Here is a 20424-nt window from a genome sequence, read left to right on the forward strand (position 1 = left end):
TCGTAGCAGTGTGACAGTCAGTACACAGAGCATGTCATCTGGAGTGAATGCAAACTGTTAAGCTCTTACTTAGAGGATTATCAATTATTTATTTTGTTAGTTTTTTTAGGTGTTCAAGTCTTTCAGTTCATAGACAAAAGACATTAAACTAACATAATACAAAGTGAGTGCTTAGTGTGTTTGTTCTTCTCTAATGTTTTTTTTCCTTTCTCTTCCTCCTCTCAGCGGCGTCCAGCTTCAGCTTTTGCCGCGCCTCCCTGGAGCACACGCTGTCTGCGGAGGAGCTGAACTACCAGCTGCCGCGCCGCCCCGGAGGCAGCAACCTGACCTGGCACGATGGCCGAGGCCAGAGGACAGCGCACACACGCACAGTCAAGCTCCTGCAGCAGCCCGGCACAGAGGGCATCCAGGTATACAGACATCCACACACACACATTCAAAGGCAGTGCCGGGGAGGCTTTAAGTGCATGTTTTGCTTACAAAAACAGTTTGCAAGAACATTCGTTCAGGCATCGAGAGACAGCTCAGATTTAAGCAGTTTCGACCCCAACAGATGAAAAAGAAAAAAGAAAGCCTCTGAGGCCGAAGCAATCTGCTGTGCTTGGAATCTGTCAATGATTTGGGTTTGTTCAAAAAGAGTAAATGTCAGGGCAATCAGCAGCATGGGAAAAGAACACATGCCATATTTTAGAATCTAAAGTTGAAGATCTAAGTTTGCAGTAGCTTGGAATCAGTTCTGGCAATTTCACATACAGCTAGTGTTTTTAGAGGCTTATTGTTGCCATTTAAATCATAATCATCAATCATTGATATTTTTGTTTTTGAACAAGCTTCAAATCAAATCAAATCAAGTTTTATTTATATAGCACATTTATAACGATTTTTGGTCGAGCCAAAGTGCTGTACATATAATAAAAATAGCCTACAGTAGAGACACTTTACAGCAAATACAACAGCACAGATTGTTCAGAATATCAGTATGAGAAAATCGACACCCTCTATCCTTAGACCCTCACATCGTACAAGGAAAAACTTCCAGAGAAAACCCACAGTTTAAGGGGGGAAAATGGGAGAAACCTCAGGGAGAGCAACAGAGGAGGGATCCCTCTCCCAGGACGGACAGACGTGCAATAGATGCCGTGTGTAAATCGAAGAGATAATACATTTTACAGCATATAGACCGAATGTTAGGAAATGCATGTGTCTGTAATAAGAAGATGAATCCACGAGGATGTCAGCTACAATCCTGTGGAAGCCATCAGGGAAGCAGCATGACTAGACCCAAGGCAGGACCGCAGAGACAGGTTCAGCCACGACCCGAAGTCCACGACTTAATCCAGAACTCAGGATAGAGGAACCAAGACACAGGACTACAGCAAGAGGATCAGCCTCGACTCCGGATCCCGGCGTAGATATAGATACAAAACAAGAAAAAAGATTTGGCTGGGTTAATCGGAACAAGAGAATGCACAGACACAGACAGAGAGGGAAAAGGTCACTGGATAAAAGTTATTCTTGATAACCCTCTAGAAAGATCTCATGAACTTCCCCACTCAATCTATCAAGACCCGAGCAGTTCTATTAGAAGTCCAAGGTAAAGGCACAGGCCGGTGCATACCGCTCATGGAATCCCTCACCATATGAACTCTGACCCCTCAAGTGAAGAGACACCATGTGTCAGCTCCTTTTTAGAATAGTATTTCTTCTCTTCTCAGAGAAACAAGGGTATGAAAAGAACAGCCAGAAACAGAGGAAGAGAGGCACAACGTGACTACGTAAATGCACTCTCCTAAATATTAAACGAGTAAGAGGTGAAGAAACACAAAGCCAGAAATTGAAATGAAAAGGCACCATCATGCTTCCCCTTAGAATAGGGTGGAAATTATGAAGACCCAAATTATGAAGAGGGGACATGGGATACTAGTGAAGAGGGACAACAGTGAAAAGGCCCAACGTATCCAACGTACTAGCACTCTCCAAAGAGACAGAAAGTCAAAGTATACGCCGAGAGGCACAACGTGACTACGTAAATGCACTCTCCTGTATTGTATTGTAGTTCAAGGGAAAGGGGGTGAAAAACTAAACTAATCAAAAGAAGGAAGTAGAGAGGCCTTTAATCATTTTGTGTTTTGTTTGTTATTTTTACTTGTGATACATTTTTAAAAGCCGTTAAAGGAAACCTTATTGGTTCTCTCGCTCTGGTAATCAAACACGCTTTGTGTGGTAAAAGTATGTCAAAATAAAACTTTTATTTTATTTTGATTGTTTTATTTCTGCATATGTGATCATCTCTTGCTCATTATTTGAAGTTGTTCTCATCGTGAAGTCGAGAAGTTATAATTGGTAAAATAATTCACTTGTATGACTTTGTATTGAATTACATCCCTGTGCCAGATAAAATATTTAATAAAATATTATAGTTTGAACATTCTTTAGTAGCTTAGTTAAGAACATATTATTTCCCTTGAGGTGCGGTTTGCAGTAATTGAATATACTCCTGTGTGAATTAACTGGTAGCTCATAAAAGCTTTCCACTGTAATCTTAAAAGCAGTGACTCCAACTATATGAGAGACAGAGTGGTGTAATGAAGCTGCCCTGACTAGGGTGGGTAAAAGCCATATGTGCTCTGTGGCAGATAATCTCTGAGCATCAGAGAGAAAAGAGAGCATTAGTGCATCAGCGGCAGGGGTGCATCTTTAGCTGTGAAATCTCAGTGGTACGAGGAAGTCTAATTGTTTCATCTGTGCTGCACCAGAGAGAGGCAAAACAAAGAGGAAAAAAAAAAATCTATTTTAAGGCATCCCGCCTGTGTTTGACCTAAAACACCATATGACACAACAGCCTTCATCCTGGCTACTACTCTTTACATGAAAGAGAGCAGATAGCCCAGTGGAAGTCATTTGTTTAGTCTCTCCACCACAGAAACGTTTGCTGTAAAGTGTACATATGCACCTCGAGATTGTTCAATAATCCATAAAAGACTGCCCCCTCAGCTATAACAGCTATAAAAGGCTTAATAAAAGACGAGTGGGAAGCTGTTTCCATGTGATTACACAGAGACTGGATAATTAAACCTCCTCCATACCATGAGAAGTAAGGCTTATCATTTCCTTGTGGCAACAAGCCTCTTCATGCATTATTCAACTACTGGTACAGCAGTCCAGCCCTCTCTGATGTGTCTGTGTGTCTCTTGCATTCACAAGAAAAACCAGTGTCCCTTTGTACCTCTATCTTAAACCATCTTTGTCAAAAAACAAGCTTGGGGTGTATTTCTCATGAGGTCCACTGGTAATACTAGTCCCATGCGAGAAGGGTTTTAGGGTTATGTGTGTATACGTGGGTTGGCATCTGTGGGTCCATTTCTCTAAGGAGTGATGATTAGATTATTCTTCATTACACTGGTTGTGCACACATCAGCTGTAACGAGGGAGCCAGTTAAGTGAAACACCACTCAGCTTCTGCATATAAGGTGGGACCTGGGGAATCTTCCTTATCATTTAAGAAAAGCTAATAGAACAGAGTATGCACTCCTATGCAAACTCCTGTGCACACAGACACACATGCATACACACACACACACACACACACACACACACACACACACACACACACACACACACACACACACACACACACACACACACACACACACACACACACACGCACACACACGCACACACACACACACACACACACACACACACACACACACACACAAACACAAATCTGTTATTTTGCAATGCGGACAAAATAGGCAGAGCCACGCTTACCCAAAGTACATACAACAATATATAACATGTATTTACATATAAGTGTTGTCATTGAGCATTTTTCAGTTGTCTAGCTACTACAGTACGTACAAAGTGGGATAATTTGATTTGCTCCCTATGCCGAGGTCCTTTTCAGGAATTCTCTAGGGATGAAAGTGAGTTTCTGGAAACATGGCTGATTCTGCACATTAAGGTTAGAAGTTAATTGGGGCTGTAGACAGATGAAATTACATTGATCATACCAGCAGCAGGTCTTAAAATGGAGGTTATACACTCATTTATATTCTTACATTAGTGTATGTGGACCTGTATGCAGACCTATCCAGTTATAGGTTTTTTCCAAATAATGACTCATTGCATTGTGGCACCGTCTGCATCATCCTTGAGCCAGATGAGGGGAGGGAGGGGTCTGCGGGTGTCTCATTTTGCTTTCTGACACACAGCTTGTGGGTGAACCTTTAGATGAGACTGGGGAATAGGTGATATAACAGAGACACAAATTAGGAAGTAACAGCAGCCACTGTGCCTTCTATCAGAACCAAGCTTAGAGACAGTGAGGCCCTTATTCACTAAATTGCCATGCTGGGTTTGCAAATATAACAGACCTCTCTGTGATTATTTCCCCCCTCCTTATTACAGTGGCTGAACTTTCCAGCAGATACCAACACAAACAGTGAATTATACCAGAGAGAAAACACACAAATATAACACACAATGCCAAAACATTGACCACTCGTAACATATATTGAACCGACCATTAGTCACTGTTGTTATGATTGTCCTGCATCTCTGCTTATGTACGACTACATTAAAATACTGCCAAACTCCACTATGTGCAGTGCTGCCATGACATCAACTCGGGGTCTGCATGTTGCTCTGTACCACTCTGAATATTACATGTATCATATTCACCCACAGGCATTAATATTCTTAGTGTATATTGTGTGCCCAAATCTTGTCCGGTAATAAGCTGCCCACTGCTTCTCCATATTACATCTATTACATTGTATATTTTAGGTTACAAATTTTGCTGCATTTAAAAAAATATTTTCTGTGGCTGAGATTGATGGTTCGACCGACTGTTTGTTAATTATTTTACCACTTTGGACTAGACTGAAATATCTTAACACAAGGAAACTTTGTCCAGAAATCCATGATCACCTGAAGAGGAGGGACATGAAAGGGAGATGAAAATGTCAACGTTTTGTGTTACCAATAGCACATACGTATATCTCAGCGTCTCTCTGATAAATTGGCAGACATGTTTGTACAGGCATTGGGACTAGAAGATTCATCCACTGAATTTTCCTGTAGCGCCAACTCAAGGTTAACATTTGTGTATTTTTTTGTGAAATGTCTCAACAACTATTCGATCGATTGTGTTTTGGCCTTTTTATTGAAAACCAGACCTGTCACATAAAAACATGTTTTTATTTATTGATTTATGGAGACTGCCCTCACCAGAACAACGACCGCTTGGGTTGTTTGTGGCAAACCCTGGAAATAAATTGTGTTTTCTGAAAAGTCACCTCTTGTAATGTAAATAATGATTGTCATCTCACAGAAGGAAAGGTTAGATTTAGAGTGATCTTTTTATACAACCACAAAACCTTTAGGCTTTAAAAGGCTTTAATATGTGCGACTCTGACTGCTGAGGCTGTGGTTGAATTTCACTTCCTTGCAAAAGACTGCACTGGTTTGTTTTTGGTAAGTAATTTTATTTCCCTAATCTTGACTAAACCGAAAGGTGGCAAATCAGACAACCCCGAAATGAATCACCTCACTTGTTGTCAACCGAAGTGCTGGCACTTCATGCAAGCATCATCTTTGTTGGCCGATTGCTTTTCTGTTGTCTTGATGATGCAGCAGAGAACTGAGGTTTCAAAGACCGAGATACAGAGAAAAACAAATAAGTGAGCTGCTGGGTGATGTAAAGTGTTGCTCTGTCCGAGACACATGTTTGACTCATGCTAAATAGAGGGTTTTGTAAAAAATCTCTTCTGGCCTTTTGTCCTCCTACTGAGAGTTTGCTCACATTTGCATGAGTGCAAAACATTTACAAACTGCATGTCTTGAGGACAACCACAGGCAAAGCCATGCGGCATCTAACAGAGACTGACAGTTAACACACTTGCCCACACACTCTCTCGCACAAGAGCACTCATGGAAACTAACACATAAACTTGATCAAAATCACAGTGACATACTTAAACACATATGCATAAAGAGTAAACTGAGCAGTGGGACACACAGGGGTGCTAAGTGATGTAACAGTAACAGCCAGGAAGAAAGGGGAGGGGGGTCGATTCTGTTAAGATCTGTCTGTGTTGTGTTTTGTCTTGTTTTTTCTGTCTTTGGTTTCCTGTTTTGTTTTGAAGGGTGTTCACCTCCTGTTTTGCCTGTTGCTTTCTGTCTGTTTTCCCTCCCTGATTACCCGATTGTGTTCACCTGGTGTCCCTGTGGTTTCTCCTCCCTCCTCACCTGTGTCTTGTTTGTATGATTAGTCTTGTGTGTATTTAAGTTCTGGTTTTTCTGTCTGTCTTGGTCGGTTCGTCTTGTGTTATGACTTGGTCTTCGGTGAGTGTTCTGTTCTGTCTTTGTTTATCGTATAGCCTTGAAATAAAGGAGATATTTTTGACACTTTAATCTGCATTTGGGTCCTGCTTCCTGCACACACCGTAACAGATTCAGCAATACCGACAGGAAAAAAAACATGGAATGAGAAAATGTGAAGAGGTGATATGAAGAATCATCTGTCAGTATCCATCAGGGTCTTTGGAATAGAAGAGACGGATTGAAGATCTGATTCTGTAACGATAGGAGAGGAGGAGATAGATCGGCACTGTAAATGGAGAGAGAGAAAGAGAGAGCTGTTAGGCATCCGAGCTTACAGAGAAGATAGAAGAGAAGTGTTTAGTAACCTGTGGAGAAATAAAGTGACAGCAGGAGAAGATGCAGAGCCGAAAGAAAAAGGCAGGTGTGAGTGCATGGTGTGCAGATTATAAAATATATAAATCACAGATTGATTTACACAGTCACACACACACACACACACACACACACACACACCATGTATACTAGAGATGTTAAGATTCACCGATTCGCATCGGTGCACCGGCATAAACGTTCAAGATGCGAGTGCACCGGTTGAAAGAGTGCACATCGGCTACAGTTTGGGTTGAACCGGGTTGAACTCGCGATGCATCGATTGCGTAGCGTCTTTGCATCGGTAAAAAACCGATTCATTCATATAAAATCCCCTCATCTTGTCAACGCTCAGCAGAGACGATCTTTGATATTTGCTTCGCCACTCCGGAGGCCGAGAGTCTCAGTTATCAACACACACGGAAGTCGAGGAGAAAGAGAAACACAGCGCACCGAAAAATACCTACAAATCAAACGTTTGGCAACACTTCGGATTGTTCAAGAAAGACGGTGTAACAGCCATGATACATAGATCCGTCCTAGATGCGGGCTTGCATACACACAGTATCACTCCGCAGCCGCACCCCATCAGTAACGTCCTGATGGTATATGTGCGCGGCACTATATACTACAGACGGTCAACTTGAAAAATCGCTCACAAATTGTTAACGATGCCGAGCCGCTTTAAAGTACACAAGTAGTACGAGGAACTTAGCGACGCACATAAAGAGGCGACGTGGGGTCTGCGGCTGAAAAGAGAAACCTGAAAGTTAGACATAGGCTATGAGTTAAATCACTCAGTGAGGTGTTCTGTCAGAGAGAGTGGTGTTTAGTTTACAGCAGCCTGTGACTGCCAATAATAGTTTAAATGTCTTCCTTACTGTAAGCAGTTATGAAATACCTGTTTGTGAAAGGTTATTTGTATTCTTTATTGTTCATATAGAAACCACTGCTTTCTGCTCACTGGTGAGTTAGCCTATGAATGAGTGTTAAGCACATCAGGCTGGCAGCTGTATGGGCATTGCTCTATGGTAGCTGTTATTTGCATATTGTTAATCATGAGCAATGCATCCTTGCATTGTTTAACTGTGAGGTGTTATACAATTGTACTCTGGAGAGCTTTTAAAGGTAAAAAAATAAACGGCATGATGGGATGTGCAGTACCAAATATGTAAATCACTTTTTTGTTAATGTATGATTTGCTGCATATAAGGAATAAAACAAAAATCCTCTGTCGTACCATATTGAAGTATCATTATTTTTGCATCGTGTTGAATCGTATCGCACCGAATCGCATAATGTTGAATCAAATCGTATCGAACTGTATCGCAACAGGGGTGTATCGTATCGCATCGCCTGGTCTTTCAAATGTATCGTTAATGTATCGTATCGTGGCAACGTATCGAGATAGGCATCGCATCGGCCTCAGTGATGGAGATGCACATCCCTAATGTATACATCACTTCAGGGGACATTACATTGACTTACATGCATTTCCTGGAGACTTATCCTAACCTTAACCATAACCAACACATGCCTAACCCTTAACCTTAACTTAACCAAGTCTTCACCCTAAAATTAATGATTCCCCTCATGGGGACCTCCATTATGTCCCCATGAGGGAGGCGAGTCCCCACACGTGACTGTGTAAACAGACTTAGGTCCCCACAAGTATAGTAATGCTAGGCCACACACACACACACACACACACACACACACACACACACACACACACACACACACACACACACACACACACACACACACACACACACACACACACACACAAGGCTTGTTTGAGACAAGCAAGACCTGCGCAGTTGCGATCAACGTCTTGCTAGTGCGTTGCATGATGGTTAGTCATTTTGTCCGACTTGTTCTGGAGGCCCGCCCACATGAGACTTTGAAATTTCGCGGGACAAAGACGCCCGCAGCCTTGAGAGCGAGGCGAGGCGAGTTGGCGCAGTTGCTCTCCACGGGCTGCGGAAGCGAAATGCTTGATGGGAAACGGCTCGCTGGTATCTCGAGCTGAGCGCTCATTGGTGGTTTTTACCACGTGCTGCTGATTAAACTCTCCAATTGGCTGGCAAAAGTTTGTTGTTGTTTTGTGTCAGTTTTACGTTGCCACATCCATTCCCATTTTTCATCATTGTTCCACAATGTTTATCATCATGAAATTAATATCTATATATTTTATACTATACTGCTTACCGTTTTCATACTTTATATATCTTAGCATATTCATACACACTGTTCATACTGCTCACAGGCTGATATCTAGTGTATTCATACCCCTCACTGTTTATTCATCATTCAATTCATTCTATATTTTATTCTGTAAATTGTGTACATTACTTTTCACTTTACTGCTTGTTGCACCTGGTTAGAAGCTAAACTGCATTTCGTTGTCTCAGTAGCCTACCTGTAATATGTACAATAACAATACAGTTGGATCTAATCTTGAGCAGGAACAAATGTATTTACTTAGTACATATCTGACATTAACGATTAAACACATGTGTGCATTCTTTATAAATGCAAACCGAGTCAAGCCGACTCCGGAGGTGGCGGTATGCACCTTCAAGTTGTTTGCAATCCGCCAAAAAACGGAGAGAAGAAGAAGAAGACGAAGCCGACTCCGAGCTATCCGACTTCAGGCGAGCTTTTTGAGACCTCCCTCGGCTGCGATCGGCTTTTCTCGTCTACTTTCGAGGCGAGCCGCAACGCGTCTCAAACAAGCCTACTCTCTGCTAATTGGCATAGCATCATTGATCAATCTCAGGCAGGATGTAGATGTGCAGAGACAGAGGCTTTGTCGGTCACAAAGTGCATTTTTTAGGATTCACCACGCTCTGCTGACGTTTGGCTTATCGTGATTCAGTTACACTGAGAGGCAAGGCATGCTGTTGTAATCACAGAAAAAAAACTTACAGTATGCACCTTAATGGACAAAAAGTAGCTCCAGGCCCAGAAGCACTAGAAGTCAAAGCACACAGAAGATGGAAGGGAGGAAACGAGAGAGGAAGGTGAGGCGAATGGGAGGAGGGAGGATCTCAGGCCGGCCGGGGATAACATTTACGAGGAGCAAGTATAGGCGGGATAAGAGACATGATAGAACAAAGTAAGCAGAAAAGGACAAATAAGCTTTCAGAGGATACACACACAATGATCAATAGAGAAGAAAGTTAGTGTGTGGACCAGTAAGGGGGAAAAGTATCTAGCTAGCAGAAACACAGTGAGGAGCAAAGAGATAGAACTCATGATACAAAGATACGAAAAATCTGCAAATTAGTTCATTATCATTTATTACAATTAATGTATTTATTGCATCTATTTCCACAAAAATAAAGTAATAGTATACATGAAATAAATAGGTCAATGTTGGTCAATAATAGAGTTATTTGAGAAGACTGAAAACAGTCTAATCTGGACATGAAGGTACAGCTATCGGACATTTAGCTTAGCATAGAGCATGAAACAGTTAGCATGGTTGTGGCCACAAGGTAGAACCAGTTTTTCCCTTTTTTAACGGACCATCTACATTAGTAACTTGGCAAAAATATGATGAATCTACATGCACTGAACAGTTTCATAGTTTAATTTTTAGGCCATTGATTGTATTGCAATCTCTTGCTAAACTCACCAGCTGTAGCTATATATTTATTTCACAAACATCCTGTTATTAATCTTCTGATCTTACTCAGCAAGAAAGTGAATACGCAGATTTACCAAAGAGCTATATTTGGAAACAGAATTATTTTTGCAACATAATCCAATATACAAGATATTTGGTATACACACAATATTTCCATGTTAAATCCATTAAGAACTGCTAAAACAAATGACTTTGGCTAACTGTCCCGGCCATGTTGGTGCTTACAGCAACATACCTATTACCTTCCCCCTCTGTCTCCCCTTCTCTGTCCTCCACCTCTCATTAGACTTCCGCCCCATATACAGCCTCCACTTTGCCTATTCAGCCCCTCCATCTCTCTCCTGAACGTAATGAATGAGGGAACTCCTCCCGCTGGACGTAGAAGTAGGTATCAGGAGGAGTGGGGGGGAGGAGTGGGGGAGGTAGTAAAGGGTGAACAGGCTAACACAGAACTGGCCAGAGGAGATACGGTCTGATGGATAGCCAGAGAACAAGGGAGAAAAAGTGAAGGAGGAAGAGGAATGAAGGAGGGATGATGGGGAGCTATCATTCTATTTTCCTTCTGTCTGGCTTCTTGATGATGAAGACCATTACTCAGTCACAGAGTTAGCCATTGCCTCTGCGCACTGTCTGCTCTATATTTTTCTCTTTCTTTGTCTGACTGTTTTCCCCCCTGTGTCTGCCACCTTCCCTTTGCTTGGATGTATTTGTGTATAACATTTAGTTACAGTTTTATTAATGTATAAATGTCAGCAAATATCATAGATATTACATAATTTACCTCATCACAACATTTACGCAATGATCTGTATCTCTTAAGCCCTTTATTTAATCTCTTATGTGTTTATGCAATGTCATGTAGCTTAGTCACTATTGAGGATAGGTTATTACAGATTGTTTGGATCATCTTTTGGGAATCATCTCCGTATACTAAACTGAGTTCTAGATTGCCAATAGAAAAAATGCAGAAAAGGATTAAAGATGACCATCCAAAAATGAGCAGAGGACACCCCTCTTGTCCACATTCAATCTTCCAAAAGAGAGAGCCTTTACCCAACCTTCCTAACTCATTCTCAATGAATAATGGGGCTGGGGCAGTAAATCTGGGTTATTAAAATGGCTTTACTTGGGTTAGAAGTATGTATGTAATATGGAAACGAGCGAACACACTGAAGCGGAAAGATGGAGTTGTTTTCAATTATGGCCTACAAAGCATGAACACACTTAGCTGGTGGACCAACCAGAACTTGATAGGGCAGCTGATTGGTGCTTAAATTGACAGGTGTAGATTACAACTGCAGGCAAAGATGTAAATAGATAAGAACCTGTGTCTTTCACTAATTGTGATGTGAAGGTACTCTGGGAGCTCTTAGTGTCATTAACAAAAAAGCGACGAGGACAACATTGGATATTAAGCAACAAGAGTGTGTGCAAGTTGCATTTGTGTATATGACATTTCAGCATACATAATCCCATTAAATGCAGTCAGTTATGGAGTGGAACATTTGGCAGCAGTTCTGTGTTTTTCTGTTGAAAATCAGCCAAAGCCTTTGTTGTGGAGTTGGCACAGTCAGAGCATGAATGAATGGATTAGATATGAGACAAAGTCACACAAGTGAGAGAGCTGAGGGGATGTCTTTCCTGCCTATATGAACTCGATGTGACTTTATTAATGTCCCCATTAATTCCCCGCACAGAGCCGTGACAGACAACGAAAACGGCTGAAATAAGGTTTCTCATTTCTCTAATATCCAGTCTCTGATTGTGTTATTATGAGAGTGCTCTCATACTTGTTTGATTTTTTAATTGTATATATTTATATAAATATATGTGTGTATATATGTCTGCATCTGTAGCCTGTTATTGTCTCATTATAACGCACTGTGAATGAATTAAAAGTAAATATATAAGTCGTCATGAACACATCTGTCCATCAGACAGAGGGCTGCTGTGCCTCCTGTCATCATTAATGGACGTCTCTTTAAAATGACCGCTCAGAGGAGAGGAGTTCTCTTTTCTCTAACCGCCTGCTGCTTCCCCTCCTCTCTCCTCGGTTCCCCTCCTCGACTCCTCTGCTCGCATCTCCTGTGGGCGGGACTAAGACACGAGGATAGGAGTCGAGGAGAATTCGAGAAATGAGAAACCTTCTCTATCTTGCTGCAACAAACACACACATGCAGCAGCGCAGTGCATCTGTTGATATATTGTTGTTGTTGTTGTTGTGTTTCAGTTGCGTCCGGGTGAAGCCTTCACTGTGTATCACACCAGTCCTACTCTGTCCAGCCTGTCCAAACCTGTGGTGCTGTGGACTCAGCAGGATGTCTGCAAGTGGCTTAAGAAACACTGTCCTCACAACTACCTGACATATGTAGAGGCCTTCTCCCATCATGCCATCACAGGTACTGTACACCACACAGATGCATGCTAATACAATCATATGCGTCTTTTTCAGATTCTTATATTGTAATGATTACTAGTTTGTGCATATTTGATTAAAATGACCTAGGCATAAGGCATCTCGCCTTATAGATGTTCTTCCCTTTCAGTGATGTCCCCATTCCCCTGTCTATTCACCTCGGCTCCTTTGACTAAGCCCAGCAGTGATGCTTCTGTAGACAAATATATTGCAAACCAAATGCCATAAAAGGCTTACCAAATGTCACACAAGTTTTATTTTAGGTTTGTGGTTCCACAGCTTAGCTTCTTCAACTGGAAACAGGTTTACACCCAAATCTCTCCAAAGGAGATTTAAAAGGCATTCATGTAAGGTAACGAAAGGAGTGCAGCCTATTTTTGGAGAAGAAAGGGAAAGCTGCGGAAAGAATGGTGGGTTATCGTGTTCACCCCCCACACACATATATATTTATTTGTTAGAAAGCCAACATAAATGCATGCAAGTGTATACACTCACAAACCCAACAGACACACATGAGCAGGTACATTTATCATGTGTACAAAAAAAAAAAAATGTGCGAACAGATTGCTGTTCTGCGCCGTAGGGTCAGCCGCCACTCACTTACGTTCACACACACACACACACACACACACACACACACACACACACACACACACACACACACACACACACACACACACACACACACACACACACACACACACACACACACACACACACACACAGTCAACAATGCTGCCACTGCCATAGTTACAGCAGCTCTGATCTGATCATTTTTATTTATGTATTCTAAAACCGAGACACAGAGGCTTAGATCTAATTATTCTTATGAATTCACATGCCGATTGTCCAGCTGGATTTCATTTTGCCAGGGTTATAAGCTTCTGGTTAGTCTTGCGCAAAGGCATATTCATACGCATTCTGTGTGAATATGCCTTTTTGTTGTTGATGCATATGGTCAGCATCAAAGACACATCAATAAACAGAAGAATGTTGGATCACACCCACAACCTAGAAATGGATTGTGTGTCTGTATCATCTTAGTTCAGTGACCCAGCAGTAATTTTCTCTCTCTCGGTCTCTCAGTAATGGCACCATTACAGTGGAACAAGCTGCCTGGGGAGATCAGTGTAGCTTCTTCACTTGCTCTTGCTTTTACATCTAATATGTGTGTGTTAAGGTTCATGCTGCCATCTTTTGTTCTACTCTTATTCATTGTATCATGACTGATGTTATTGCTCTGTCTCTTTCTTCCCCAATATTGTCGGTAGTAGTAGACAAGATTAGATACTGTGATACAGTCGAATGCTTGTCAAAAGCAGGAAATAGGTCGTCAGACTGTGTGTGCAATGTGATTATAATTCTGATCCAACACAGTGAAGGGTCGGGATGAATGGTGTTCCCTATATCACATCTGTGAATGCTACTCTAGTTGACAGGCAAGCCAAGATTTAGCGTCGGTGTTTGGAAAAAACCCTTGAATAGTTGTCAGTTTAAGGTATTTGTACTTCATTTGAATATTCAGTGTGCAGTACATTTACTTGAAAGTTTTATTTCCAAGTTATTTGCAGATTATTGTTTGCCAGGCTAAATATATGATGAACTAAGATTGATTGTCTCATAACAAATACATATAGCATACTTATAATGAACCAATCTAAACACCGATGGTATGATTAGGTAACCATTTCTTGCTGCAATCAACATTCCAGAATGACAATTTAAAGCACATGTCTTTTGTAATTTTGAAGACTGATTGTCCTCTTTCTTAATTCAGAAGTTGCTTTAATTAAAAGATCTTGATACTGTTTCTCAACCACACCTTTTAGATTTGCTTATAGCAGTGCTAGCAATTGTGGCCGAGAAGTAATGCGTAAGATAACACTTAATATACAGTAGGCAGACTATAAACATGTTATGCCTGGCAGTGAAGGTACTTTAGTGACAGAGGCCATATTTTCACCCTGTATCAATAATGTGATACATTACCAGACAATGACAGCTGACTTTGCATCCACAACAGGCCAGGTGATTGTGTTTTGTGCATTCAGTCAATATTCTTACTATGATGAGACATGGCAAAAGCACTGTAGGTCAGCAGGTTCGAAGACTTCAGGTATCAGACAGTCACTAAACTGTCACCTGTTGTCCTAACCTCATGTTCATGTACTTCCCCATGGCTTCAGCTAGATTGCATTTACATACTGAGATCATGAAGCAGGCTAGAAGACCTCAAAATGTGGTCTTTCAGATTGCATTACATTCCAGCTGCATGAATTTACACCATGCAGTAATCTATTTTTCATTATCATGATAATATAAGCAGATGCAGGTCACAATGTTTTTATCATGTGAGAGTTACAGATGATGCCGATAGAATGTAGACCTAAGGTAAAATTCAACATATAGGTTAAAAGTTTAAGTGGACAAAGGTGGCTATGGGCTAGACACTTACCTTGGTAAGGATGTCATATAGTAAAGGCCTTTAGGGACAGCATGGGCTGAATTTCTCTGCTATCAAACGATTAATCCAAAGGGTATTATTTTATAAGGAAGTCGTTACCTTCCTCCCTACCTTTCAAATAGCTTTTTGGGCGGGCTTAAGTGTCATTATTGTCCTATAGCCAAGGAGACCTGTTTCCCACTTGCCCACAGACGTTGTTGATGAGCAATTAATTTTGAAGCCAAATTGAGAAAAGCGATCTCCATTGAAACAGCTTTTGTTTTTGTGTCTCTTTTCTCCCTGTGACAGCACTGCTTTCCCTATCTGCAGGCAATTATTAGGAATTGCTTTAAGTCTGTCTGAGGGGAATTGATTTGAGCTCCATTTATCTGCTTTGTCTAATTTGTACACACACACACACACAGACCAAGGACGCTGTTTTTTTTTGGAACACACTGGGACTGATGTTGGCAAACACACACCAGAGGGCTGTTGGAGACATGGGTTAAAGAGGTTGATGAGTGTGCAAGTGTGTGTGTAAAAAATAACTGTAACTGGGCCCAAAATAAATGGAAAATGATTGTTGTTGTTTCCCCAAGATAGTTGTGCTCACACAAAATGGGTTGTTCCACTTCATGTGCCGGAACCAGAGAGCCACTGGACTCTGAGGAGAGGGAAATAATCAGCCTTTTTTTTTTTTTACACACACACACACACACACACACACACACACACACACACACACACACACACACACACACACACACACACACACACACACACACACACACACACACACACACACACACACACACACACACACACACACACACACACACACACACACACACACACACACACACACACACACACACACACACACACACACACACGTTTGTCATGGCTTAGTCTCCCAGACAGTGGAGACTTACACACTGTAGAGGCAGCTATTGTCTGCATTGTTCCGGTCCATCTGGTTGAAACGCAAGTACTGGCTGACAGATCTGTCCTCAATTAGCTGGCCTATAGGTCCAGTGAGAGCTATATATCACAGCTCAAGGGTAAACGTTTCAGTAGTAAAACATAATTACTGCTACTGTACCTTCTGATATAATTGTCAGTAGTCTGTCCTCATACTACAAGGTATTTGTTGGGGAAATATTTATAGGCCCATAACTTTGACCCAGTTTATCAGTTTGTAATGACCTCATTGTGTCACGGTGTGTGAAGCAGGTAGGACCCAAATGCAGATTAAAGTGCAAATTCCTTTATTTCAAGGCTAGGTGGTTATTCACTAGGCCACCAGGGTGGGTGGAGGGGGTCAGGAGGACGGGACTGAGCTGACCGCCCAGAGGCACAGCAGAGGACCAGGAAGGGATCTCGGGCGGACGGCCCGGGGGCAAGCCAGAGTTCAAAAAGGGGGATTCGGGCGGACGGCCCGGGGGCAAGGCAGAGTCTAAGGTGGGGGACTTGGGCGGCCGAGCATGAGGGCGAAGGCAGCGGCAGGAAGAGTCAGGGGGCCGGGCTCGAGGACGAGGGCAGCGGCAGGAAGAGTCAGGGGGCCGGGATCGCGGGCGAAGACCACGGCTCACAGAGGGCCGGGATCGAGGGCGAAGACCGCGGCTCTCAGGGGGCCGGGATCGAGGGTGAAGACCACGGCTCACAGAGGGCCGGGATCGAGGGCGAAGACCGCGGCTCTCAGGGGGCCGGGCTCGAGGGCGAAGACCAGAGAGCTCCGGAGGCCGGGCAGGACCCGGTGTCCGCCGGACAGGAACCGGAGCTGGTGGGACAGGCCTCAGCAGGATCCCCCACGGAAGAGAACCAGGACACGGGATTGGCAGGACCCCCAGCGAGACAGAGGATGGCGGGGCCTCCAATGGAACAGGACAAGGGGTTGGCAGGACCCCCGGCAGGAGAGTAGACGGCGGGACCTCCAACGAGACAGGACAAAGGGTTGGCAGGACCCCCGGCAGGAGAGTAGACGGCGGGACCTCCAACGGGACAGGACAAAGGGTTGGCAGGACCCCCGGCAGGAGAGTAGTCGGCGGGGCCTCCAACGGCACAGGACAAAGGGTTGGCAGGACCCCCGGCAGGAGAGTAGTTGGCGGGACCTCCAACGAGACAGGACAAGGAGCTGGCAGGACCCCCGGCAGGAGAGTAGACGGCGGGACCTCCAACGGGACAGACATACGATTGGTAGGACCCCCGGCAGAGGAGTAGTCGACGGGGCCTCCAACGGGACAGGACATGGAGTTGGCAGGACCCCCAGCGGAACCTCCAACGGACCAGGACATTGGGTAGGGACTTGAGATGTGACTCGAGAGGGGAACCAAGGGGGAACTCGAGAGGGGACTCGAGAGGGGAACTAGAGAGGGGACTCGAGAGGGGACTAGAGGAGGGACTAGAGAAGGGAACTCGAGAGGGGACTCGCGAGGGGAACTAGAGGAGGGACTAGAGAGGGGACTAAAGGAGGGACTAGAGGAGGGACTAAAGGAGGGAACTCGAGAGGGAACTCGAGAGGGAACTCGAGAGGGAACTCAAGAGGGGACTCGGGTAGGTACTTGAGAGGTGACTAGAGAGGGGACTCGAGAGGGGACTCGAGAGGGGACCTGAGAGGGAACTGGAGAGGGAACTGGAGAGGAGACTTGAGAGGGGACTCGAGAAGGGACTTGAGAGGGGACTCGAGAGGGGACTGGAGAGGGAACTGGAGAGGGGACCCGAGAGGGGACCCGAGAGGGGACTCGGGTAGGAACTGGAGAGGGGACTCGGGTAGGAACTCGAGGGGGGACTTGAGAGGCAACTTGTGTCGGTCGGTACGCCGACAGGACACGGGGAGCTGGCGTCGTCTGGGGAGCCAGCAGGAGACGAGGTGCTGGAGTCGGCCGGTACGCCGACAAGACTCGGGGAGCTGGTGTTGGCTGGAGAGCCAACAGGAGACGAGGTGCTGGAGTCGGCCGGTACGCCGACAAGACTCGGGGAGCTGGCGTCGGCTGGGGAGCCAGCAGGAGACGAGGTGCTGGACTCGGGACCATGACTGTATGGGCCAGCTCTGGTGCAGGGACCACGGTTGTAAGATCCAGTTCTGGAGCCGGAAACATGGCTGTAAGGTCCGGAGCTGAAGCCTGGATCATGGCTGTGTGGGCCGGTTTTGGAGCCGGAAACATGGCTGCTGGGGCCGGCACTGGAGCCGGAACCATGGTTGCTGGGCAAGGAACCGGAACACGGATCCATGTCTGTGTGGGGTGGTACTGGATCACGGAACCATGGCTGCTGGGTCCGGCACTGGAGCCGGAACTGGCGCTGGAACCGTGGCCTTTCGTCCTTTAGGAGTCTTTTGGAGGCTTCGTGGACCTCCAAACGCCAGACCAGACCCCAGGAAAGGGTCAGAACATGAAGCCTGGTACTCAGGGCTACGTGAGAAAACCCTAAGCCACTCAGGCAACAAGCTCCAGAGCCAGGGCTTGCGAGCAACCTCCTGACGTGCCTCCTTCAACGCAGCCTCTCTACCCCGTCTAGATGAGGCGCCTTTCCATGTATAAACAATGTACTCCAGAGAGTATCCAAGACTTTCCGCCTGTCGCATCAAAAGGGCTGAGTCTGCTGGGTCCATAATGTGGTCGGTTCGTACTGTCACGGTGTGTGAAGCAGGTAGGACCCAAATGCAGATTAAAGTGCAAATTCCTTTATTTCAAGGCTAGGTGAACAACAAAGACAAAACAGACCACTCACCGACGAACTAGTCATGAGAAAAGACGAACCGACAAAGACAGACAGAAAAACCAGAACTTAAATACACACAAGACTAATCACACAAACAAGACACAGGTGAGGAGGGAGAAGAAAACACAGGGGCCACAGGTGAACACAATCGGGTAATCAGACACACCAGGGAAACTAACGACAGGGAACCACAGACAAATCCAAACAAGACACAACGCAGACAGAAACAGGCAAGACAGGAGGTGAAGACCTTTCAAAATAAAACATGAAACAAGACAAGACAAAACACCATAAAGACAGATCGGGACACATTGAGCACAGCAACCTTGGCTGCTGTGCTCTCTGTGTTTTGTCTCCCTGTTCCTGCCTGTTGGCGTCAGCTATTAGAGGTATTTTAGTGCTTTGCCTGTTTTTTCTTGTTATGCACAATGTTGATTATTCTCTCAGGACCAGCTAAACACATGGGTCTGGGGTAGAGATCTTCAGAATTGGTTTGGCAACCGATGTGTCAACATGTCTGGTCAATTCTCCGGCTGTTGACTTCATAATATAATATATAATATATAATATAATATAATATATCTGCTGTGTCTTTCTGAGTTTCATCTCCATTGCTCCAGAAGTTTCCATCACAGTATCAATCACTTAACCTGAATAAAGCTTGTTTAATAAAATAAATGACTGTTTAACAATTAAAATATACTTATACAAACACTAGCCGTCCTGATAACTAGCATCTATAAGAAATGTAATTCAATACTTAACTTTCTAAATGTTTAAAACTTGCATATGATGCATTTTTTAAACTAAAACCTATTTCACTTGAGAGCTGCAGTTTTACTTGTGGGAGTGCATGGGTCAGCAGATGAGTCAAATGTATGAAAACATGGGAATACTGACTAGAAGTCCAGTAATGAGTTCCAGTTGTAGAATATGCAACTGTTAGGGGGCCGGTAGACATCAACAGAAGTGCCAGATGAAGAGCTTCCCATGTCCCCTCACCCAGGGACGTACCAGAACTGAAATTCTGCCAGAGACTTCGAAAAGTCCTTTATGCAAGTGCCTGAGGGCGCAATCCAAAAACATGTTGGTCGTAAAACATTAATATACAGTTATTATGATTAAAAGAGGAGGTCTTGATACTGAAGAGTTTTGAGACTCTTTAGGATGTCTTGCTGACAACTGCCTCCTCAATTTGTATAAGCAAGACACCACTAACCACTGCACTGATTCAAAAGAATACATGCCACATGAACAAAAGTCATAGTACACTGACTAAACTACTAACTGTACGAAAATATGCACAGCCAGTCAATCGAGTGCTACAATTCTAAAACTGTTTCACAAACCCCTTATCCTTCTTCTGTTAGAATACAGTGGTATACAGTTTTAGGGAACATGGGCAAAGGACTGATGAAGTGATTTTACTCTACCCTATGTTGCTGAGGTCATGATGATGTGAACACTACAACTTGGGGCATGTTACATTAGTTT

At 43.9% G+C, this 20424-nt stretch overlaps 1 protein-coding gene across 1 annotated transcript in view; it reads left to right on the top strand.

The window, feature by feature from the left end:
* Positions 1-20424, top strand: part of LOC117540678 (sterile alpha motif domain-containing protein 10-like) — a 59559-nt gene that overhangs the window by 20734 nt on the left and 18401 nt on the right. The window contains exons 2-3 of the mRNA XM_034207449.1: positions 226-410; positions 12582-12750. Coding sequence (XP_034063340.1) covers positions 226-410; positions 12582-12750 — 354 coding nt within the window. The remainder of the gene's footprint in view (positions 1-225; positions 411-12581; positions 12751-20424) is intronic.

The sequence above is a fragment of the Gymnodraco acuticeps genome, unplaced genomic scaffold (genome assembly GCF_902827175.1).
Source record: "Gymnodraco acuticeps unplaced genomic scaffold, fGymAcu1.1, whole genome shotgun sequence".
Taxonomy (NCBI): Eukaryota; Metazoa; Chordata; class Actinopteri; order Perciformes; family Bathydraconidae; genus Gymnodraco; species Gymnodraco acuticeps.